Source organism: Centruroides sculpturatus, unplaced genomic scaffold (assembly GCF_000671375.1).
Source record: "Centruroides sculpturatus isolate CEXI.00-Female unplaced genomic scaffold, Cexi_2.0 scaffold149, whole genome shotgun sequence".
Lineage (NCBI taxonomy): Eukaryota > Metazoa > Arthropoda > Arachnida > Scorpiones > Buthidae > Centruroides > Centruroides sculpturatus.
The window spans coordinates 73,609-100,912 of NW_019384406.1; the positions used below are offsets into that span (position 1 = coordinate 73,609).

The window sequence follows — 27,304 nt, forward strand, 5'->3', positions numbered from 1 at the left end:
CAGGGTTGTCCAACCTTTTTGTTCCTCTGGGCCACATTGGAAGAAGTCATGGCGTTTTGGGCCACAAGTATATATAATCTATTTGTGATTAACAAGTCTAGATTATAGTAATAAGTATTAAAACTTTATCACGAAAAAGGATATTTTAAAAAATTACTTCTACAGACACTTTCAATTTTTACTTAGAAATAAATAAATTCATTTATTATAAAGGAGACAAACAAAAATTTATTTGAAAAACACAAATATTTGTTTTATTTGGGTCTCTAATTAATAAAAAATAACGAAACACCATTTTAAAGTGCATTCTTATTCAACTAATATATTTATAAATAATATGTAGCCCAAAAAAGTAGCCAATGAGTCAAATGAAATTTTTTACGCCAAACTAATAAAAGGGTAGCAAAATTTGATGCAAAGTAGCCAAATCTTGCAACGCTGGAAGGAGTACTAAATAAAGCTGCAGTTGGGACTCAAAGGATTATACACCCAAAGCGAGGAAAGGAGAGAAAGGACACAAGATAAAGAAGTAAAGAAAGTCAGAAAATTAATGGTGAATATTTGCAAAACAGAAGGTATATTTAACCTTTCTTACTACTTTTTATCTTTTCGCCTTTCTCTCCTTTTCCCGAATTTGAGTCTATACTCCTTTGAGTCACAACTTCAGCTTTATTTAATATACCTTTTTCATTCACACATTTCCAGGTATTTGAAAATATTTCCTTTCCATTCAAAATTAAAATAGGTATAAAGGTTTACGACTTTGTGAAACGTCTTTTTTGAATTTGTGCCATTGAAATAAATAAATAAATAAAATAGAAGAATCTGTCAGTTTTGTTTACACGTTTATTGGGCCGCATTGGAACTTGCCTTGGGCTACATGCAGCCCGCAGGTTTGCACCCCTGCTCTAAACTTTGGAAAAGCAAGTTTTTAGGTGAATAATTTCATACATGAGTTGTTATATATGTTTATCTATTTCAAATTAAACAACTTTATTCTATCAATAGGATGAATAACAATTTACTTAGTATTTACAAAAAATTCAATCATTTAGTATAAAGTGATAATTACAACAAATTAAAAACAAAAGCCGAAATGAAGTTTATTCTTTTCTGAGCACTGGAAATTCCTTAAATTATCTGTAAATAATATTTTCTTAAATAATCAATTGTTTATTATTGTATGTCAAATCTTATATAAGAGAATATTAAATGAATTATTGAAAAGTTATATTTCCAAACCATAAAAATGTCTTAATGCCTGGACCTAACAAAACTATTTTAATAAGATAACATCATATAATTTGAAGAAATATATAATAATTTTTACAAGATTCTACTCAATTTACACAAAATAAATGAAAAAGTTTACATCAACTTTACATATGAAAAATTTTTATTAAAATTTTTCATAATATTAAAGCAGCAAGTGTAAAATACATAATAATATTCGACAACATAAACTGAACAAGTATAATTTTTACACTAAATTTAATTTGAGATAAATTTTTATCACAAGCAAGTTACACTGCAAAAATATAAATTCAAAAACATTTACGATTTTATCTTTTTATTATTTTTTAATTTACCTTCATATATGTAAGAGTAAAAATTAATGCGGCTATAATAAATTATTTTTAGCATTTAAATATATAAATTAATTAAAAACCTTAAAAATGTATTAGTCAATAGAACTTAATTTTTAAATAAATTAACTTAATGATGATAAAATCTCATATTAATAAATATATAAATTTTAAGTGTTATTTTTATAAAATTCTCAATCTTGGAATAAAATGTTTCTGATTATCCGTAATAGAATAATATAAAAATAAAAATGAAACTTCCTTTAAAAGAACACTAATCATCCATTTAAATTGTGAAACCAAAACAAATTCAATAGGTGTGTTTATATAAATTAATTCTTTCTCGTTACATAAAATATATAAATGTTCACATCTCTAAGGCATGATATTTCATAAGATCCTCGACAAGTTTAAATTATAAATAAAACTAAGAAAATTTACTTAATTCCATGTTAAATACAATTATTAGATATGACTTTTAGTACTTATTTTGAATATTTCTACACTTCTAAAAATAAAAAAGCAAAAATTCACATAAATGAAACTGTAACAACAATTACTCTTAATTCATAACTACAAATTAAAAGTTATTAAAGACAATTTAACAATAATCCAATATTAAATCAACGCAGTCACAAAATCAAATCAGTGAACTCAATCGTGGTAAGTACGTCTTGGCTTTTAAAAATCTAATTAAAACGTTTCTATAAACCCGTCACTCGTACATAAATTAATAATCCTGTATAAAGTAAGAAAATAAATAAATGAATAACTAAATGATCATTATATGATTAGATATATACCATCAGAAGTATTATAATTATCATCCTGCCTGCCCAAGAGAGGCAAAATATCATCCGCCATTTTACTCCCGTTTGTTTACTGACAACTATCATGTGATCATACAACGAAACTTGTAAACCCTCGAGCCTAACCGACCAATGAATTTTCTTGTTACTAAATAAATTCAGGCAGGAAAAGTATATTTCGTCCGTGCATTAATATGCAAGTAAACGTATAAGTCACGTGAGTTTTTATAACCAATAGAATTGAATTTCGTGTCTTTAGGTGAAATGTACATGGTAAAAACGTGATTTTATTCAGTTTCATATCTGTTCGTAGCATGTGGTAATAGACCCTTCTTCTATTGAATAAAAAGTTGTTTACGAAGATATTTGGTAAGTTTTAACTTACATTTTAACCTAATCGTTTTATTAATTGTTATTTCGAATTGTTTTCAACATATATTGGAATTTATTCACTTAAATTAGAAACGTCCTTGTGATTTTTGAAAAATTGATATTAAATAAGTCATAAAGATGAAATGATGTGTATTATTTCAATGACTAAATCTACATAAAAATCATTGCATATGGATGAAGCTCCATGCTAAAATGCACAACTGTCATGTAATGATACCATTTAAACTGGTTATTATTGATTCAGGTCACTTAATTGTCTTATTCTGTTCTAACTTTAAATATTCGAATACTGTATATAATACATTAAAAAGGAATTAAAATTAACTTCTATTTTTCAATATTATAATAAAGAATTGAGAGTGAAGTATTGGAATAAATAAATGATTTTTGAAAATCATAAAAATTAAAATAAAATTTGTTTAAAATTCTCACTGATTTTATAAAAATTATAAATTATTAAATTAAAAAAAAATTACATTAAAAAAGTACATTAAAAATTATATATAATTTTTCATTTAAAAAAAAATTTTTTTATGTATCAATGACATCAGAAATAGCATTTCGCCAATAAACTAGTTTTAAGTTTGAAATGCCAATTGCTATTTAATTAAATTCAAGGTAAGTATTTTGAAAGGTTGACACACATAATTCCTCCTCTGTTTAAATATATTTACATATTCAAATGTAGCAAAGTGATTGTTTTATCTGTTTATTATGTTAATTATATTAATAAGCCTGAATAAAAGCATTAAACAGATGAAAATGGTAGTGATTTAAAAATCCCAAAATATAAACAAAAAGAAAAATTTATCATTTCAAACAATTGTTTTCATGCATAGATTTTTTTTTAATCTGTTTTGTTGTTTATCACTTTAAATTACATGTATTTCATTTTTAAAAAATTAAAATTTGGGGAAATTTCATTAAACTGAATATTTAATTAAAACTGCTTTTAAGTCCTCAACTAATTCAAGATAAAGAAAATTTCCCTTATTCTGAAATTGATCTAAATACAGTAAAAAAATTTTTTGCCTGATTATATAATAATAATTTGGCACAAAAGGCAATGGGGAGAAATATATATTATATATATATAATTGTATATGTTGGTAAACACAGATAATTTAATTTTGAATGTGCAAACAGCTTATTTCTTGCTTTCAGCTTTGTTAAATATTATATAATAATAATTGCATTCATGTTGGTTCATCTTTATTAATGATCTTAGTTGTTTTATAGCCTCAAAAAGTTAAAATGCTAAAAATATTTTAATGATTTTTTTGAAATTTTGTGTAAGAATGAGAAATTCATGGTTAAGAATTGTTGATATATATAAATGCAAATATTTTATATCACTTTTATTTTAAAATTCTTTGTGTATATATGTAGTATATATATATGAATTTTAAAAATAAAATTTCAAAAACAATCATTAAAATATTTTTAGCATTTTAACTTTTTGAGGCTATAAAACAACTAAGATCATTAATAAAGATGAACCAACATGAATGCAAATATTATTATACTAGCTGCAAGGACCCGCTTCGCTGGGTTTTTATTTGTATGTAATATAGTTTTATATATATATAGGCCTATAAAAGACTGTTTTTCTAAGTAATCTAGAATCTAGCTGCAAGGACCTGCTTCGCTGGGCAAAAAGTAATGATAGTGAAGATTAAGATAATTACATTATAGCTAATCTTACCCATTTTCACAGAATGCAAGAATTAGGTCCCCCGTTTCCAGACTAATTAGAGAATTTTTATGTTTAGTCAAACGAACTATTTTCAACGTTTCTTCAACGTTTACAATCGTTCTATAATCGAACCAATGTTTGAATTTAATTCGAACAAAACATTCGAAATAGAAAGCCACTTTCAACCACTTTCAGCCTCATATCTCCCGCACCCTTATAGCTATCGAGACGCAACCACCCCTATGCATGAATGGAGACTTGGGGCTACTACCACATACAAACACCATTCACATGCAATGTGTAGTTTTTGCGGAAAAGTGAAATATAGGGACATACGTGCCCATTTTTATATATATATAATATTTAACAAAGCTGAAAGCAAGAAATAAGCTGTTTGCACATTCAAAATTCAATTATCTGTGTTTACCAACATATACAATTAAATTTTGAGTGGTTAGATGGCTTACCTATCTGCAATTTTAATTTTACATTTTTTCATTTGTATAGGTTTATCTGTTTATGTAAATAAATAAAAACTATACAGATAAATCTTACAAATTAACTTTAAGATAAACATTTATCTTCAAAACAGAAGTTTTAAAAAATGATATTTCTTGTGTAGTTCTCTGCATTTATTCTTATGTTTTCTTGCTTTTGAAGCTTATTTTTATTTTTATGAAAACAATAAGTTGTATAAAATTAATAGTTCTGTCATTTAGAATCATATTATGAATTGTTATGAATATAATGTATTTATATTTATTTGAAACTTTCAGCAGTTTATTCCCTGTGATAGTGAAAATTAAAAAGCATAATCTTCAGATAATGGAAAGAATTGATGACAAATAATAAAATAAAATAAAATAGTTTATCTTATATTTTGAGGCAAATACTTATAAGAGAAAGTATCTTCCAAATAAACAAATAATAATTTTTAACAAATATAATTTTTACATCAGCAATATTCTTTAGTTTTTATAAAATAATAATTTAATGCACTTCAGAAAACTAGTAATATTATTTATATTTTTTAATTATAAATAAATATATTAATAATGTTTTTCTAATTTTTGTAGGAAATTTCTAAAATTTGATATAATGATTTCTGAAAAACTGTTAATTGTTCTTGGACTCTTCTTCATCATAAATAATGTTTCAGCTGCACTTAACAAAGATTATTATGAGATACTTGGAGTGAAAAGAACTGCATCTGATCGAGAAATCAAAAAAGCTTTCAGAAAACTAGCAGTTAAATATCATCCGGACAAAAATAAAGGAAAAGATGCTGAAGAAAAGTTTAGAGAAATAGCCCAAGGTATATAATTCTTTTTATTCTGTTGATCATTTAATAAATCACTAAACTTTTTTAAACTGTTTTACATACATTGTTATAACAGTATTATAAAAACTTTATTCTACTAACACATTTTCTAAATCAAATTTTTAATTTTATTTATTATTGAAATAATGTACATTTTTTAATTGTGATAATTTTAAATAAATCACACAAAAGATGTTTAAGAGAAAGTTAAATATTAGATAATATTAATTTGTTAGAGAACATTTATTAAAAACCATAGCTTACATTCATGTAGTCACACAATCAATATATTGTCTGTTCTGCTATATAATTATTAACATTAAAAAAGCTATAGCAGACAGAAAATTCTAAAGCATTTTTTATTTTTTTAGTTTTATAAATTTAATTCTATAAATTTAATATTCTATATAAACTGTACATATAAAACTTAAATAAAATATTTACAATAAAATTTATTTCATTGTTATATTGCTGATATACTGTAATTAGGACAGTTTTAAAGTATAGATTTTGTAAATCTGTAGTCTATTTTTCAATGATTACTAAATCTTTAGTTGTTTTAATTTTAAGTAAAGGTCACATTTATTTTGAAAAATATTATTTGTTTTAAAGCTATATCAACTGCCATATAACATTAGGATGTATTTCAGTGATAATAATTATGAATTACTGATAAATTTGACCTTAGAGGGAGGCATTGGGCACCATCTTGTATTAAATTTAATAAAAGATTTACATAAATTTAATATGAGATGGTGCCCAATGCCTCCCTCTAGGATCAAAGTTATCGGTGATTTATGATTATAGACAATATATAGCCTGATGTTATATTTTAATGTATTGGGTTTTATAAGTTGTTTTGTTATGTTAAAAACAAATGCAATGGAATAAGTATGAAATATATGAAATACTACTAATATTTGATATATTCAAAGTAAAAAAAACTTACAATTTCATCATAATGATAAATAAGCAATTTTCTACTTTGATTTTAATTTCATTGATTGGATTTAAATGTTGATTTCCTCAATACATTAGAAATGCATTACTGATCAGGATAAACTGATCAGGAATTCTATAAAATTACAATATATTAGAAATGCATTACTGATCAGGATTAACATCCTGATCAGTAATGCATTTCTAATATATTGTAATTTTATAGAATTCATTTTTTCTTTAAAGTTATTTTAAACTAGCTGTACCCTGCCACGCATTGTTGTGGCTCAAAATGTATCTATTATAAATGTATAACAATCCCCATGGGGGGAATTTTGAAAAATTCCTTCTTAGTGTACATTCTCTTGATGTACCCTATTAAAACGCAAAAAACTGCATCTAAAATTAGTATAATAGAAGCAGAGTTCTTCACGGTAAGCCTTAATTTTGTCCCTCTCCCCCACGGGAAGGAATTTTGACATCTATATAATATAAAAACATGCATGTATTCGAATGTGCAACGTTGTATCAAAATTTCAAAGCAATCTGTTATGAACTTTCAGAGATTTAAGATTTTGAACAAACAAACATTTACATTTTTATTTATATAAATTATATATTAAAATTTATTTTTAAATTATTAATCTTTAAACATTTTAATTAAAATCTCTATATCATTTGTCTGAAAAAATATTTATGTGCAAATATTTTATTATATTTATTTCTGACTTTTAAATTCTTTTCCTTCCTTACAGTTTTGTCTATATTAACATCTGTAACTATAAATTTGTTTCAAAAAACTTTATTAAAAAAATCCAGCAATGTGTTGCTTAAGGGGTCGTCCATAAATTACGTAAAGTATTTTTAGGCGGGTGGGGGTCAAGGATTTCTTATGATTTCTTACTCGGGTAGAGGGATAATAGATCTTGTCTTACGTAATATAGTATTCTTATTTTTATTTTTTGATCTCATTGAGTGGTGGAGTTTTGAATTTGGTTTCAATTTGGCAGTTTCTATTAAGAACACTCGCAGACTCGCACTCTACACGTTTTCTTTATCATGGAAGAAAGGTGGTGGTTTCTCTCTCTTCTCTATTGTTTTGTTTTGTATGATGTTTCTGTTTACAAATATACTAGCTAGTCAATCAAGTTTTTTTTCATCCTTTTGTGAAAATTAAAATTAAAAGAGAAATGAATATTATGATGTTGATTAATGATGATAATAATGAAAAGATTGTTAATAATTAAAAAATAAAGTTGTTAAAATAAATTGTTCATTCGAATTCATTAACTTTTTATATTTGTTCACATAGTCTTTTATAATAATAATAATACATATTAATTAACTAATTAATAATTACATATTTTGGATTTAAGATTTTTAGGGTTTCATAAAAAAATTTTTTTTGTTAAAATCATGCCGAAATATTATGTAAGATAGGGAAGGGGAGGGGGGATCAAAGAAAATATTAGTTTCTTACACAGGGGTGGGTGGGGGTGTAGAATGTCCAAAATCACCCTTATGTAATTTATGGATGGCCCCTAACTTTCCTGGCAACTTATAAAATTCTGGTAGCACCATCTGTTATTTTATTTTAAAAAAACTTTTCATATTTTTAATTTTTATAAAATGATAAAAAGCTTAATTTTTGAAGTTAGGGACAGATTTTATAAAAAAAAACTGTAAATGTTAATAATGAGTAAAATTGTCATTAAGCCTGACTCTACTTGAGATATGACATGCGATCCCTCTCTTTATCTTCCCATTCCCTCGACCTTTAACTATCAAAATTTAATACAGTAGAGCCTCGAAAACTCGGCACTCGATAACTCGGCCACACTCTGGCAGGGCAAAAAAATCCTTAGTTAATTAAATTTCATGATAAAGACAGCTTTATGCCTCATAAAGTATTTTTCTGAGGTCTGTCTTATCAGGTAAATTACTGTACAGTGTATTCATTAATTTTCATTTTCATGTAGTAAAGGCTTTATGCCTTCATAAAAGACATACTTTTCCTTTTGTTTAAGGGTATTTGGGCAGTTTATTCTCTGTTGTATTCTCAAGTAAACAATACATATAAGTACAGTACAATATTTTCTGAGGAAACACTCATACTTATTTTTTTTAACCCCATTCCCGATAACCCGGCATTTTCACAAACTCGGCCACCCTTCGGTCCACATTAGGCCGAGTTTTCGAGGCTCTACTGTAATATCAATTTCCTAATATACAAACCTGCCTGCAAAATTTCAGAAGTTTTCAACAAAAAGCATGAGTTATTAAGTTTCAGTGAACAAAATTGTGCTCTCTCCCACACGCAAGCACACTAAATAACATACATACGAGAAAAAACTACAATTTTTTTTACATTTCTTGATATTTCAATGCCTCCTGAGTCAAAAAAAATAAAAATCATGGTGGAGTCATTTTTTGACAAATCATACTTTCTCTCTGTTATATATCAAACCCAGGAAAGTAAAAATATCTAAATTTGTGTATAATGTTGCATAAATTTTTATAATATTAAAGGAAATATCAATATTATAAAATGGTGCATTTATTCTTTCACTGGATATACTGTATTACCCATCATTATTGCCATTAGGAAATTTTCTTAAATTTATGACAACTTATTGAAATTTGTATATATGATAGGAATTGATTTCTGTCAGTAACTCTTCCTGAGTGAAAATAATAATCATCGATGATTTCTTATGAATCACTGTTTTTATATATTTAGAATCAGCAAGATATGATTCAAATATATTTGAAAAAGCATTTAATCCATTATAGTCTGTAATTGATATTCATAAGTGATATTTCTATTAAAACAGAATTAAGATATTACATTATAAAATACAGAAGAAAATAATAGTATTTCATTGTTTTTTGAAACATTGCAAATAAATTATATTTAAAATTACTGTAAATGCATTATATACAGAAAAATTTTCCATCATGAATGAAATTATAGTTCACTTCACCCCAGCCTTTAGAAATTAAAATTATGACACTTATGTGTTGCGGTGTTATTGACAGCGATTTGTTAAATTTCAGATATGTTCGCTAGTACTTTCAACAGTTTACGACTGTCGTCTTCAGGCGAAATCGAATACCTTTGTTTTCGAATTGATAGCTTTTAACGGACTTTTCAAATTACGTAATGCACGAGATCGGAATGTAGAACAAATTAATAAAATTGAATTAATAAATATTTTTTTAAAGTAACTTGCTGTAATAACTTGAACTCCCCAAATCATATAAATATTGATTGATGGTGCCGTATATGGTGGTAGAATAAAATTAGATCACAAAATTATAACTTGGATTGTTTAAATAAAGTTATCCATAGCTGTGGTATTTCCAACGTCGGCGCGTTGCACGGCAAAACAGCAGATATGTACAGGTTTTCCCATATAAATATTTGTCTACGATCATTGCAATGCTTAAGTAATTTAATGTTGTTCCAAAGTGGAAGATAATTTTGGTCTAGAACCTTTTTCGCTAATTCTGTAGCTGGTCTGTTGTTTCTAATATCTTCTTGATGTTCGAAGATACGAGACCGCATCATTCTGCTGGTAGCTCCAATATACATAATTTCCTCCCCTGATGTTGTATGTTTTAATGGAATTATATAAACCCCCGATTTTTCATTCAAGGTGAGAATGTCTCTGTCGTTGCACAATGTTCTTCGTAGTGTCGGTTGAGGGGTTATAGGCAATATAAAACCATGCTTCCTGAATATGCGCGTTATTTTTAGTGATATGGTGCCCAAGTACGGTATTGGAGGGTTTATTATCTTTAGGTTTTCTTTGTTGCTGAGGAAAGATTTTGGAAATAATTTATTTATGACCCGGTTGTAGAGATATCGATATTTGGAATTAGAATATCCGGCATTGTGCATTGCTCTTTTGATGATTTGTAATTCTTCATCAATTAATGCCTGGGAGGATGGAATGAGGAGCGCTCTCCGAATAAGCGAAGTAATAGCAGAGTTGACGAAGCTTGTGGGTTGGAAAGCAGTTACAGGGATAATATCTGGTCCTCTGTTGTTTTTATGGTGTACCGCAAAAGTTAGCTCCAGAGATCTATGCACTTCTAAATCTAAAAAGGAAATTGTATTATTTTGCTCCTCTTCTACAGTAAAATTGATAGAAGGATATATTGAAGCTAGCATTTGAATAAATTTGTCTAAATCCTCTGCAGAACCATCCCATGCAAGCAAGATGTCATCGACATATCGTAGATACATGATGGGATAGTGGATTGTTAAAGGTGCATGGAAAATACGATTCTCTATATTCCTCATGACAAGTTCTGCTAAAATAGGTGACAAGGGGGAGCCCATTGGTACACCCTGGGTTTGTTTGTATATTTTGCCATTGAATTGAAAATAGTTGTTTTCTGTGATAAATAAAAGAGCTTCACGCAAATGTAATACATTTGATATGGGGTGTCCAGAACTCAGTAGAAGTGCATTAGCCAGCATGACAGCTTCAAAATGTGGTACCGATGGATATAATGAAATAACGTCTATTTTGTATAACCGGTACGAGTTAGTGGGAAGGTTACTTAGTGTAGTTACAATGTTAGCTTTAGCATTTAAAACGGCATTGGTTACTAAGTTGGAGGGTGGTACTAAAGCAGAGATATGTTTTGCCAGTGCTGTCTCGAGGAAATATGTAGGATGGGAGCGTTTATTAATCAACGGTCTTAAAGGCCAAGTAGGTTTATGTGTCTTCACTTCAAAGAATAATCTTGGGCAAGCAATGTTCGTTGGCGGATTAAGAGAACCAGTTAAAGAAGCTGTTACCCCTGTAAGTGCAATAATCTTGCGTGTCTTCCTTAGTATAGTTGGTGTCGGATCCTCTTTTAGTATAATTGATTCAGACTGTTGAAGGAATTCATTGGATCTTGATAGGAAATCCTGGTTCTTGCATAACACAAATCTTTTATCTTTATCTGCTACCAATAAATTTAAATGATTGCTTGTAAGATACGATTTAACTAACCGAGCAGTTTGTGCATTTGAATTTCTGGATTTTGAACTTCGTTTTGATGCTATGTTGGTTATTGCAGAAAGCTCCAATTTAGGTTGCAATTCTGGACAGCAAGTGTTCTTTATAGCAGCAATTTCCATCATAGATTTTTTCCATCATAGAAATTTTCCATCATAGATTTTTTTACATTCTATTGGTTAGATTTGACACTAACACAAAAAATAAATTCAATGAAGTATATAATTTGTTCTAATTTAGTATAAATGTAAAAATTTAAAAAAAACTAGTATTTTTAATTAAATTTTGATAAAATTGATAATTTTAATTATTAATGCACTGCAGTCTTTACTTTTTCCTTGTTCTAATTTATATAAAAAAGAAAAGAAACTCATTTTATTCATGTGATGCATTGTATGTGTAGATATTGTAATTTCCTGTAATCTTTTTATATTTTTATTATTAATTTTTTAAATAATAATAAATTAATCATGTTATTCATACATTTGTATTTAAAAAAAATATTTAAAACTTTATTTAAAATTAAAACCTAATTGTATAACATTAAAATAGTAAATATGATTATTATGATTTTGTATAAATAATTGTTTCCAAAAGAATTTTAAGATACAAATGTATTTAATTGAAGATCACTTTGAAAGCATACTGCTTTAGTATGCTTTCAAATAATAATAATACAAAAGCAGTATGCTTTCAAAGTGATCTTCAATTAATAATAATAACTTTAAGATACATATATACAGTGGAACCTCGGTATACGACCTTAATCTGTTCCTGATGTTTGGACTTATACCGAATAGGACATATACCAAACCAACCTTTCCCATAAGAAGTAATGTAAAAATGATTAATCTGTTCTCATGTAAAAAAAATGGCTGGCTTTAAACACCTCGCTTTCCTGGCTAGTTCCTGCTTGATTTTTCATGAGATCAGCGTGTATCTTTTTAGCTTTCTCGCAAATAATTGCTTCTGATACGCTGTCTCCAGTACACTTTTTCAGTTATCCAAAGCAAAAGCATTTTCTCAACATGATCTAATGTCTTCAATCTCTGTTTAGAAATTGATTTAGCCCCTTTTGCAACATTAGCAGATTTAATAATGTCTTTATTTTTCACGATTGTTGATATCGTCATTCTCGGAATGCAATATGCAACAGTTAAAATCTTGAACACACGTGCCACCTTCATATTTCTCAACAATCTCTTTTTTCAGTTCCACTGTGATTCTTGTCATTTTTTTAGTTTTCTGTTGCTTCTCATTTGCCTTTTTGCAATTCATGATTAATAAAAGTAATAAAATTTTATTTACAAATTAAAATCAGAAGAAGTTTAACAGTTATAAACTGTGGCACCGTGAACGTCTAGTCTGGTCTAGTACACTGATAGTGCTACTTGTTCATAGATGGCGCATATAATTGAATTAAGTCATATACCGAACAAAAGTCGTATACCAAGCAAAATTTGTTTTGTCAAAACAGGACATATTCTAAAGCAGACATATACCAAGATACCACTGTGTTTATTATAATATTTTGGAAAAATTGTATAATTTTCAAAGTTCGATATTTTCTTATTGATTAAATATGATATTAGTTCTTTTTTATTTTAATTACTTATTGTCAGTCTTGTATATTGTTGATGTTGCCAACAACTTTTAATATTTTGAAAGAATGTCATTTGTAATAAGTATTTTCTTTTTGTAGTTATTTCAGATCCATGTGTTGTAAATTTTGAGTCTGTTATAAATGTACATTGTTTAATATAGTTAATTAACTTTCATTTTTCTCCCCTTTTTTTTACATTAGCAGTATTATTATTATTATTACTCTTTCTATATGTATTCAAGTATCATGGTGAAGAGAAAGATATATTGATTTTATTTTTAGAATTACTGAATTTAGATTGTAATGCTTTCTGCAATTTACGAAATAAATGTGATGATGACTTTTATTTTTTTGAAAATTTATCATAACTTTTACTAGTAAGAATGAATAAATACATTAATTTATTTTTACTTCCTTTTTCAATGAATCTCAACAAGCATCTATTGAACTTTTTGGATTCACAGAATGTAGCTTGGTGAAATTGACTTAAATCAGGTTTTTCACAATAAAAAATGAATGGCCTACTTTGGTTTATTTTAGAAAACTATTGTGTTATTGGGGCCACCAAATTATTGCTATTAGCTGCATTTATCTTGTTTCCAATTGAATTTTGGAAGAATTCAAAAAAAATAATAAACAATTTGTTATTACAGTATACTTAACACTCAACTTTCCTATTAGGAGAAAATTATCCTTCCCTACACCTTCTAAATGAACTTACTGTCATTTTAAAAGTAATGCATGTGATAATCTATAGTAGTTTTCATTTTATTCTAGTTAATTTTTATGAACAGTCTGAGACTTCTACATATAAGTAACATTATCAAATTTTTCTACCTATATGCCTTAGCTTTACAAAATACCAATTGACTTGTATGCTTTCGCTGTGTAAAAGAAAGTGTGAAGAGTTAGTTATGGATTAATGTAAAAGTTGACAAACTAAAAATACTTCATTTCACCCAAAAGATCTGATCTTATGAAAATATTGATTTGTGCATTTTTAAAATATGGAAAGGCCAAAAAACACTTGTTTGCTCTTTACATTGTATGACTAATTATATATTGTGATGTAAAAAGTATTATACCTACAATTGATTAAAATTAAAAATTTGGATGATGGTATTTACATTAAAATATATAAATATATTGAATCTATAAAATGGCTTCATTTTCCTTCGTTCACAACACCTGTGACAGTCCAAAACAATTTTCACTTAGTCTCAAATAAAAGGTTTTCTTCGTAAGTGAAAATTGTTTTGGACTATTGCTGGTGTTGTGAATGACAGAAAATAAAGACATTTTGTGGCTTTAATATATTTTAAATACAGGTAAATTATAAAATATCATTAAAAAATTATTTTAAAAAGTATTGTATGAAGATGATAAGATGTTATTTGAACACCACTTTGTCAGATAGTTTGATATCACCTGCTGTCATTTAATTTGTATTGCTGATCAAAAGATTAAATATTTACATGTACAGAGATACAGAGTGTAATAGAACAAATTCTAATACAATAGCTCATAAAAGCAAAATGAATGTTTTATTTACTGGTAAATTTGTACCAGTTTACTTTTATGAAATTAAAACTTGTAAAGTACTATTTTATTTTTCCGACTTTTCCAATGATTATCGACACTACTGTGTGCCGGAAATAGCCGTTCCCTAACGGGTACTTTACGCAGATTCGCGTTAGTATGCCAGGCCTGGACTTTAAGCGTGCACCGAATTAAATAATGACAAAGTTTGTCAATAACAAAAATCAAATATTTAATTAAACTTCTAGTAATAAACTATATACAGTATTTAGTAAAAATCAAACAATAATTTATTCAATGAAATTCAACAAGAATCAACCCGACAAACTCAAATCAATCTATTTCTAACTTAATTCTATTCCTCTTTGGAATTCGACAAAAATCAAAGACTTAAAACTTATAAACAATAATTCTTATAAATTAAAGATCCTAATCGTCACCTCAATATACTAGGAACCTATTTCCTCAAACTCTCAAGACTTTCTATAATCGTTGATCCACCAATCGAATAACTTCAAAATCACCTTGGAACTATTTGATCCTTTGGACACCTCTCTCGTTCACTGCTACGAAGCTCACCAAAGCTCGTTGCTATCAGGAGTTCACCTCAGGCATCTTCACTTGACGTTCTGTTTTTATACTGTGAGGTGACGTCACAATTCTGAATGAGATCACTCCCCTCATTTACATACTTATTCGCTAACAATAAATCTTTTTCTATTTGTCTGGCAGCCTATTTTCCGACAATACTCTCTAACCTTTTACATTATTCTTTTTCACAATTTTCAGGACGTTTTTATTCTTTAAGGTTTAGCGAGTCCCTAATTCGTGCTTGTGGGGTCTCCCCCCTTTTCTCGTTGCGGACTTACTTTTTTCCGCTCGGAAAGCGCAAGTGTACGCGAGTTTTTCTATGGTGCTTTTCTTTCGTCAGTGAGTTGGTTTTTCTTCTATTTTTAACTTCCTAAGGTGAATGGTGAGGAAACCTTCGTCCCAACAAAACATAAGCCCCAAACAAAAATATAATAATAAGCAAAGTAAAAGTAAATAAAAATAATGCTTGGACTTGGTTCCTTACACACTATATTAAAGATTACAAATAAAAAACAATATTTTTAACTAAATTTCTTTTAAAATCTGCAGAGACAAACCTTCAAGTGTAACGTATTCCTCTGTATAATGATGAGTCCATACAAAATTAATACAATAAAACATTGTTTCTCCCCTAGATATGCTAATATATCACTTAGTTTTTTTTAAAGATAAATATAAATTGAGTGATACTAAATTAGATATAATTATAATATAGTAATACCTCAACTTACGCGAACCCGGAATTACATGATTTTCAAATCTCGTTGATTCGTCTTTTGTTTGAGCGCACCATGCAACTCTTAATTACTCACTCCCTCCACACTATTGTTCAGCTTACATGTTTGGATGTGTCGCGCGGAATCGACACATAGCTACAATTTATTTTGTGTTACTTATTTCTGTGTTTGTTATATCTACAGAGACTTGAGAGACTATATGTTGTGATTTCTTGTAACCGTGAATTCATTAATCTTATTTTGTCTTTTGATTCAAAACACAAGATAAGATTAACAAGAACATTTATTAGCTTACATATGCCCAACTTAGATTTTACACAAATTGTGAAATTATACCCCAACTTACGCAAATTCAACTTACGCAGTTATTGCTCGGTCCCACCTGTCGTGTAAATTCGGGCTATTACTGTACAATATCACTTTCAAATGCTTTATTGTGAAGATCAAATTTCCCCTAAAGTTCATTTCAGTCAAAAATAACAAGATGTTTTTGTCATTGGTTGTCTAGCATATGATAAGTATTTGATTAATGTTGGTTTACATGTGTACATCATTATTATTTTTTTTAAATGTTTTTTCTTACAAGAATTCTAAGTACAGTGGTACCTCAGGATACGAAATTAATCTGTTCCAAAACAGATCGTATCATGAAAATGTTGTAAGGTGAATCATTTTTTCCCATACGATTACATGTAAAACCAAATAATTCGTTCCAACACGAAAAACACACTCAAATTAAAGCTAAGTAGTACATTGAAAAAAAATAATAATAACTATAGTAAGGAAAACACTGAAAAATGCAAAATGCATTTTGTAGTTGTAGATATATATATAACCATAATAGAATAATAATTGATAAAAAAAATGTAGTTTTATTTGCACTTTACCTTTGAGGATAGACAACGGTGTAGGTGTAAACTAATGGCAGAAGAGAGGGAGAAGGAAAATGATACTAAAACTTAACTTTCATAACATAATGTAACAATAACTTAGAAAAGATAAAAAAAATAGTGTTGTTTTATATATATATTTTTTAAAATTTTTATTCACTGCTTTTTGCTTCCTTTCCTACTAAATCCTCTCCCTCTCCTGCCTGCGGGGGAATTTCGAAAAATCCCTTCTTAGTGTGCATTCTCATGGCATATCCTACTAAAACGCAGATAAAAACAAAAAAATCACATCTAAAATAGTACAGTAGAAGCCGTTCTTCTGGTTAAGCCTTAATCCTCTCCCTCTCCCCCGCAGAGGAATTTCAAAAAATCCCTTCTTAGTATGCGTTTCTGTGACGTACCCTAACTGTCTACCAAATTTCACCTCTTTAGGTTAAGCGGTCTGCTCTGGGTGATGATGAGTCAGTGAGTGAGTCATTTAGTCAGTCAGTCAGGACAAGCAATCTATACTAATATTATAAAGAGGTAATGTTTGTATGTATGTATGTTAGTTTGTATGCAGCAGGTAATCTCCAAAACTACTCATCCAATTTCAAAAATTTTTTCACCAATATTTAGAATGGAACTTCAGGATGGAAGTAGGCTGTATATTATTCCGTTAAACATGGGGGATGGACAGTTCTTTACGGTAAGCCTTACAGGGAAGGTTACCGTAAAGAACTCTGCTTCTATTTATACTATTTTAGATGCGGTTTTTTGCATTTTTGATTGCGTTTTAATAGGGTACGTCAACAGAATGTACACAAAGAAGGGATTTTTCGATATTCCCCCGGGGGGAGAGAGACAGGATTAAGGCTTACTGTGAAGAACTTCACTTCTATTTATACTATTTAAGATGCGGTTTTTTGCGTTTTTGATTGCGTTTTAATAGAGTACGTCAACGGAATGTACACGAAGAAGGGATTTTTCGATATTTCCCCCGCGGGGGAGAAGGACAAGATTAAGGCTTACTGTGAAAAACTTGGCTTCTATTATACTATTTTAGATGCGGGTTTTTGCGCTTTTGATTGCGTTTTTAATAGGGTACGTCAAGAGAATGTACACTAAGAAAAAATTTTTCGAAAAATTTTCCTTCACGGGGGAAGTGTTATACATTTATAATAGATACATTTTGAGCCACAACAAGGCGTGGCAGGGTCTGCTAGTTTTATATATTTAGATTAGCTGTGCAATGTGTGCTATATATATAATCAAAAGGTCTTCTGCAAAATTGTCAAAAATACTTTCATTTGCTGTAATTAAAATTAAAAATTTTGAAGTAAAATGTATCTGACAATTATATATAAACATATATAATTGTCAGATGTTTCACTGATTATATATATATACAGTGGAACCTCTATATTTGTCATTAATCTGTTCCTAAGGTCCTAATGAATATGGAATATGACAAATATAAAAACAATTTTTCTCGTAATAAATAACTGATATTCAATTAATTTGTTCCCATCCTGACCATCCTGAAAAAAGGTACAAGAATAAAAATTGTTGTTTGTAAAATGTTATCTTTATTGTACTAAATAAATACAGTGTAGTGGTGGAAGTGGAAGAACAGTATTATTAACATCATATATTAATAATAGATAAAATAAATTGTTTAGAAGAAGACATATCATATAAAACATTAGGCAATTCCAATTATGATCATGGGGTCTGTTTTGCTGATGATTCAGTAGTACTCAATTTAAGATTTAATAAAGAACTTGTTTATTGTTGTGTGTTTTTATCTGCTTTTTAAAACTTTTCTTAAGTAGGCAATTACATTATCATTGAATGTATTTGTATTTTGGTTGACTATAGCAACATTTGGGTGTCATTTTGGAGCAATTTGAACTTGGTTTCTCGCATTGGTTATTTTTCAATAACTCAAAAACACACACAACAACCGCACAAAGCAGACTGATTAACTACAGCTAGCTGATTGGCACAGGTGTGTGATTGTAGTGTCACTTCCGGTGTTGGGAACAATGATGAATACAGAAAATACTGATGAATATGGAAAAATAAAGTCATCAAAATGTGACGAATATCAAATATTACAAATATAGAGGTTCCACTGTATATACAGTATTTGATTAACAGTAATGTTTTAGTTTTTATTAATTCATGATCATTTCAATTTTACTTACAATAAAATTAGTTATAGTATAAAACTAAAATTTATAGATATTTTTATTAATAATTATTTATTGTTTTAGTATTAATGTAATTGGAAAAATTTTAATTTCTGTTTAATTAGATCAGAAAACACTTGTTGGTTTATAATCAGCATATGTTATTAAATATAAATGTATTTCATAAATATTTTTTAAACAAAATTGATTTAATCTGTAGAACTACTTTTATCAAATGGCACGAATCAAGATATTCAGAATAAACTATTGATTTACTTCTTTAATTTAAAAATGTTTTAATCAATAAGTTTGCATAATTTATTTCTGTAAATCATCAATATGTAATGTACAGTACAATTAATAATTAGGAAAAATTAATATAGTTGATTAATTTACTAACTTTAGTTGATTAAAATATTTCATTGAAATTATTTTAAAAGTAGATAAATTTTACGTAATTTTTAGAAAAGATAGGATCTATTTTCATTTAAATAAAATTATATAGTATGGTGCAAAATAAATCACTGATTCAAACAGATTCCTCTTTTTGTAGTTATTTCTCAATGGTTTGTTTATAGTTGCAAAGAACATAGCAAAATGTCTGTTTAATCAAATCATAAAGGCAATTTTTCACATCATTTACTTTTTTAATGTGATTTTACATGGCCAGTGAGTTCACCTGATTTGACAGCATTGTATTTTCTGTATGGGACTATTTAAAGGAAAAGGTTTACATGAATAATCAAACACTTTGTAACAATTAAAGGACAACATTCAACATAAAATATATCTTTTCATGTCATGAACTGGTGATGGTTTGATGAGTGGTATATTTACAACATGAAATTGAAAATGTATTAATAACATCAAAAATATTGCAAAATGTAATTGAAATCATTTTAAAAAAGGTTCTGCTTTGTTAATGCTTGAGGTACACATTTATTGGGTATCATATTCCACATGTAATAAGAAAATTTTAAATGAAAATTTCTTCTTAGAGTCCCAGAAACTCAACTTTTGATAACTTAACATTCTGTAAAACTTGTCATATTATTAGAAAAAGAAAAATACACATAATCTAATTTGTACTTCTATAACTTACCACTAGGATCAAATAAGTTATTGTTCTTCACTGGCAACACTTGATAATGACATCAATTTCATGTGTTAACAAAGAATATAATCCTTTCTTCAAGATGCAACTGCAAAATGCCAGGATGTGAATATCACTAGCTCAAAAATAGCCACTGAATAGCTAATATTTTTTAAAATTAAATTAATAGCCACTATTAGTATATATCTAATAGGTATATGAATTTGTACCTAGCACATATAATTCCTTTACAAAAATTCTGCTATTTAGATGAGTATCACATAAAACTTGTCACTTTGGTAACTCATCACCTTCTCAGTCCACAATACAGAGGTTAGGCCCAACGTTTTCATTGCAAAAATGTGAACATTGGATTTCAGCGCTGCCATCCTGTAAGCCTAGAAGTCTTTGACAATGACATTTGAAATGTCAGTGGAATCATGCTTGATGTTCCAAATGCCATTGTCAAACATCTAGGCTTACAGGATGGCAGCACTGAATTCTGACGTTCACATTTTTATGATGAAAACATTGGGTACAACCTCTCTTAAGTCAAGTTTGCAGGACTCTGCTATGCCTTGAAATTAAAAAAATAAACTCTCCTTTTGTTGTTTCCTGTATAATCATAATAAATATGAGGTTTTTTTCCAATTATCAATTTTCTAAATAATATCAAATGCAAAAAGCATCATTTGTATAAAGATGGTTTTGTATGGTTTTAAGCAGTATTTTCTTACATTCATATTGTAAATGACCATAATAAATGAATTTACTGTTAGGTATTATTCCCATAAAAGAATTAAACTTCAGATAATTATTATTAGTTTTTTTATCAATATAAATCATTACTTTTTTTTTTTATTTATACACCATGTTAAAGTATATTTTATAAGATTTTAGGAATATGATAAAATAACAATAAATTTCATCAAAAGAAATAAGAATAATTTTTAATGAAGTCTTCATATTTAAATACAGAAAACTAATGAAATCATACTTTAGTAGTATTTACTTAATATTTTAAATTCATAAAAATATGTATATTATTATATATATTTTATTAAATATGGATTTTAATAATAATATCAAACTTATTTTTTTATTTTAGCTTATGAAGTATTATCTGATGCAGAAAAAAGGAAAAAATATGATCAGTTTGGAGAGGCTGCATTTGAAAATGGTGGAAATGGTGGTCCACACAATTTCCACTTTAATTTTGATGATTTCTTTCATCACTTTGATGATGCATTTGCATTTCATTCTGGCAATCGTAGAGGACATGAAGGACATCATCATGGACATGGTTTCAGGATGCCATTTGGAAGCAACGGAGGTTTTTTCAATTTTGATGATCTTTTTGAAGATATGAATCCAGGGGCTGATATGTTTGAAGAATTTGGAGGCTTTGAACCATTTGGAAGTAGAGAGTCATATTTTGGTGGTGGTCATTTTAGTAATGATATCCATAAGGCACAATATCATTCTTACCAACAGAGATCAAGTATGTATATAAATTTTTATGTTTAATATATAATTTTTACTTAAACTCAAATATCATTTTTAGCCTTAAATGTTCTTTGCCAAATTAATCCAAATTTTTAAATTAAGTAAATTACAAACATTTCTCTAATACATAAAACACAATGTAAGTAAAAATTTTATTAATAAGAAAAGTTTTAAAAGTTAATAAAACTACTATAAAAATTATTGAAATGTATAATTCACTATAATTAAATTCACTTTAAATCCTGACTCTATAACATCATCAGAATAAAAATATTTAAATATTGTTCAGATATTTATTATGCCCCATAATAAATATCTGAACAATAAATTAAACATTTTTCATTTTTATGTGAGGTATGAAGAGTTCAGGGTCAAGAAATGATCTATGTAAACCTAACTATTATTTATGATATCCTTTTTTAAAAGTGCTGCATTGGTCTCAATAGAGTACTTCCCACACACTTAAAGCTTTAAATATATTTATTTACACAATGGTGAGAAAAATACATTAACTTTTCTCTGCATGTGAGAGAGATAGAGAATTTATATTTACATAATATCTGAATAAACAAAATTATGATATTGTTTGAGATCTGTAGAAAGATTTTCCAAATCTTTACAATTAATAGATTTTGTCTAATTGCAAGGTGATAGTTGATGAAAGATGGATGACAACTAATGACTTCGTTTGATAGCTGGTAGGTAATAGATGGTCAACAATTAGTTAAAGTTTCAGTTCTTTTGCTGTTTTGAGTAACTCGCACTTTCTTACTCACATGTGAAGTCCACCAGTGGCTAAGTGGTTCCATTCCGTGAACACTGATAGTTCAGTTGTGGGTTTGTACCTCACCAGGATGGACTGGCCATGTGGAGTTTTCTGGGTTTTCTCCACATCTGTAACACCTAAATAGAAGCCAGTTACCCTTAAAAGACCTCCTGGATGGCAATCCCCCTAGGCAAATCACCCAAGTGTTGCATTGCCATAACAAACAAACTTACATGTGTCATCAGAAAATTCTCCCATATGAAACTATTGTTTCTCATCTGTTTTCTCAACACTTTTGGTTAGATTATCAGGTTTAACATAAAAATTTTCTTTATTTTAGGCAAACAATATATATACCTACATTTACATTTACAAAATTTTCACCTACTTTTGCTTTGCTTCTTATTAAATATACCTTATAATAATAACTGTTTTGAAATATATGCATTATTATGATTTATGATATTAAATTTGAACATGTGTGAGTTTACATAATAGAATGTATTTTGTAAGTTGGGAGTTTCTGCATTTAAAATTCTATTATGATTATAATTACATTAATACAAATTTGAAGGTAGTGTTCTCTAAAAGATGAATTTTTTAGGGAGAGACTATCTTTTATTTTTAAACTATGTTTAAAAATAAATAAATACAAGAAATACATAATTGCATTAAATTAATTCAGTTACTTTTGTAATAAAATAAATTGTAGTTGAAAAATATAATATATATTTAAGCATCTCATTGCATTTAGATTGCATTTAGTTTAAGCATCCCAATGCATTTAGATTGCATTAACTTACATAAAATTAACCAACTGTTATATATAGATTGTAAGAAATGAGTTTAAGAAAGAATTACAATAAGTGGAAATTATTCTTGTCTTGAAAATTTAATTAGTCTTGACTGTTGCCAAGATTAATTTAATTTTAAATTTTATTCTTGGTGACTCTTCTTTCTTATGATAATAGAGATAAAACAACATACTTGATGTTAAAAGTTTTAAACTTTAAAAGTAAGATAATTTTTAAAGTTGACTGTATTAATTTCTATAAAAATGTATAAAATATTCATAAATATAATTTCTCACTCAATTTGTGTATGAAAATACACATGTAATTACTAAAGGATAAATTTTTTTTCCAGGTAGTGGAGGTAGATGCCGAACAGTCACACAGAGAGTGGGTAATATGGTCACAACATATACACAATGTTCTTGAAAACCATATTTTTTCTGATTTTTGTAAAGATTAAAAGACCAAAATTATTTTGCAAATCATATCTATGGATTTACATTGCTCAAGAAAATATCTTCAAAATTCTCTTATTTACTAGATAAGAAATTTATAATAATTAAAACAAATTAAAAATTTGAAAGAAATTTGAATCAGTTTTGTTTTTAGCTCCTCAGTTTTTCTGTATAATGTATTCATGTATTTATATAATTTAAAATACATTATCTATAAATTAAATAGTATTGTTTTTATAAAACATACTGTTTATCAATAATTGTTTTTTTGGTTAATAGCATTTCATAAATTATTATTTTTAAGTAATAAAAGTCAAGAGATGACTGTTGTGTTTTATCTTTAGCAAACAATAGAAAAATGTTATTGATATAAGTGAGTTGATTAGTTAATCCTGTTTTAGTCTTAAGCATATAAAATTACTTGTTTTATGATAAAAAGAATTTTCTATTAATTTATATTAGAAAAAAATCCTAAGTTATTCCAATATTACATTTTTTCTCTTGATCTTCCTTATTCATTATATTTAAGTAGACACTTGTAATACCTGTTATTTATCTGTTTCAATGTTTATTCTTATTGAAAATTCTGTAGTATTTTTCTAGTGCAGAATATCTTTTCATAATATTGAGATATGTATCTATGAAGAATTTTGTATTGAAATTATTTTTTATAGCATTGTAATATTTCAAAATTAGCCAAACAATAAGCTTCAAATGATGATTTAAATTTATCTTTAGGATGTAAATATTACTTCATTAACATTTTAAATTATAAAGGAAAGTTGATTGTAAATAGGTATTATACAAGAGTAGTAAATTTATATTATTGTTAACTTTAATATAAATTCCATTAAAAATTTTTGTATATTTTAAAATTTAGTTTTTTTAATATCAAATATCTCTTTGGCATTTACTTAAGAGTAGCATGTTATTATCATTTTAATTGCTATTATTCTTTCATACTAACTGAAACAATAGAGAATATTTTCAATATTTGTTCCTCCTTTTTAAGAATTATTTTTCTGTTGCATATAATACATACCACTTATAGTTATATATAAGAGAAAAGTCTAAAGACTGATTTAAAACAAAATGAAAGAAATATATATGTGAATATTTATATAAAATCTGCTTTAAATATTCTTCCCCTTTGATTTATGCAGTAGATTGGTTCTAAAACAGTTGTGTAAATCAAAATTTTGTGAACCAAGACAACATTTATAAGGGAAATGAAGGAATGGATTCTAACATTTCATATTTTACATATAAATATTAGTCTCAGTTTACACAGTTTTGATTTGTTCTATGAAAGTTTTAAATAAATTACTTTAATAAATTTGAGGATAGGTGTATTCAACATTTAAGAAATGATATGTGTAAATTAGTGCAGCTTTAGTTGTTAATTGATAATGAAAAACAACTTTTCACTAAAATTAACATATTATTTTTAATTGTATAAACATATTTTTAAATAAGAGTTTCTTCTTGAATTCATACCAATAGATATTTTTATCATCATATTCTAAATAGTTGCAATATTGATGTTGCAATTAAAATCTGAACACTTTTGTAAAAGAATATAATAGTTGTGTAAATAAAATACTGTATTTATAAAGTAATAAATTGTAAATATTACAATAAAAAAGAGTTATTAATAATTGTAAATATAATTTATGTTCCTTTGTATTTACAGAGATGTTTGTAAATATATAAATTAGAAAAATGTATACAGTATGTTAAAAAAAATGCACAGATTATCTTATGTACACATTCATTTTAATTTTACAAACTATTACATTTTGATTTCTGTTATCTTTAATTAATACTTTTGATTGTAAATTCTTATCTGATTGAACTTCAAATAATTTAAAATTCAACCAGTATTATTAAATAATAATTTATGTATTAACAGTTTTTATGAAAATAAATGAGCAAATTTGTTCAAAAATATTGAAAATGAATTGTTTAATGTCTTAAAAAAATTGGATTATGAAATTAACAAATTTTAAATCTAAAATTATATTGAATTAGCATTTTGCAAATTAAGCTCATACCTCTCTCAGATAGAATAATTAAGTCTGCTGAACATAGCAGTTGATAAATTAGAGAACAATTTTTGTAATAAAATTATTATTGAATTTCATCAACAAAAAATTTGTTTTTTCTTACGTAGGTACAGTATTTACTGTGTATATCCTCAATTTTCATCTTTTGCTCACAAAACCTAAAATATGTACTATGGTTCTGTATAAAAAAGTTTACCAACTGTTCTATTTGCTATAGCATATGATTACATTTATGTGCAATATTTTCAATAAATTGAATAATTTTATCTTTGTCAAGATTATGCAAAATACAATTTCTAAAACAACTTATTTAACATGAGTGTAATTATCCCAAACAGTAATGTTTTCAGTTATAATATTGATACTTTGTATAAAGCTTTATAATAATTATAATAATCTCTAACATTTCCTTATAATAATCTCTAACATCTCTAACATAGAGATTATAATAATGTTAACATTTCCTTGAGAAACTCAAGGAAATGTTAGAGATAGCCAAGTCAATACAAGATTATAGCCATGCTGATATAATTATAGCCATTTTTGTATGTCAGCTTCACTAGCATTTCCTTGAGAAACTGACATACAAAAATGTCAGTAGCTTAAAACATTCCACAAAGTTATGTATGTCAAAACATTTAGTATATACAGGCTATTTGATGCGACACTAATGATAATACTGTATTTACATAAATCGCTTTGGAATTATTATAAAGATACAGTATATCAGTTATAACGTAGTCAAAAGAAATGAACAACGGTGCTAAACTGCTTCCTTGCCACAGGTAGAAACGGAGGAAAAGTGGTCTAACAAAAGATGGTTGCCATGATCTAGTTTATAAAGATTTCACTTTTAATATTTGCCTAGTTATTTAAAAAGCTAATTTCTAAATCTCCTTGAGTATTCTTTAAAAACTGCCCTGTGGACACTGAGAGAGAGACTTTTTCAGCAAGCCCGTTATTGGGTTCAGCTACACCCATAATTGGGAGTTGGATAGTGATGGAAAGGAGCCCGACATATTTGGTCGAACCCCCGAAAAAGTTGGGTTTTCGGTCTATCTGGAATCAGATCCTTGGTTCCCAGAGCAGTAGGCTGCCACCTTAGCCGTTTGCCATCCGGTCTAGTATCCCTGAATAGAAATACCTGTATATGCATTTCCGGGGAGGGGAAAGTAATGTATTAGAAATGACACTGCTTATAGAAAAGTCTACCGGTTTGGTCTGACAGTGTTGCACGCTAGCGAGTGATTTGAAATCAGAATTGTGTTCGTAACGTTGGCAGCAAAAAGGTGGACCGAACCAGCCGGATCTGTTCATACGGTGTGAGG

General features: G+C 27.5%; 2 protein-coding genes across 2 annotated transcripts in view; one reads left to right on the top strand and one right to left on the bottom strand.

Moving 5' to 3' along the window:
• LOC111618853 (protein cereblon-like) overlaps window positions 1–2,509 on the bottom strand; it is a 37,290-nt gene extending 34,781 nt beyond the window's left edge. Inside the window, exon 1 of the mRNA XM_023360455.1 lies at window positions 2,390–2,509. Coding sequence (XP_023216223.1) covers window positions 2,390–2,450 — 61 coding nt within the window. The 5' untranslated portion in view covers window positions 2,451–2,509. The remainder of the gene's footprint in view (window positions 1–2,389) is intronic.
• Window positions 2,510–2,620: 111 nt separating this feature from the next.
• LOC111618855 (dnaJ homolog subfamily B member 9-like) lies at window positions 2,621–25,864 on the top strand. The gene is made up of 4 exons (XM_023360456.1): window positions 2,621–2,764; window positions 5,561–5,799; window positions 21,498–21,890; window positions 23,808–25,864. The coding sequence occupies exons 2-4, from the start codon at window positions 5,583–5,585 to the stop codon at window positions 23,879–23,881; spliced, it is 684 nt and encodes a 227-aa protein (XP_023216224.1). The 5' UTR covers window positions 2,621–2,764; window positions 5,561–5,582; the 3' UTR covers window positions 23,882–25,864.
• Window positions 25,865–27,304: the final 1,440 nt, after the last annotated feature.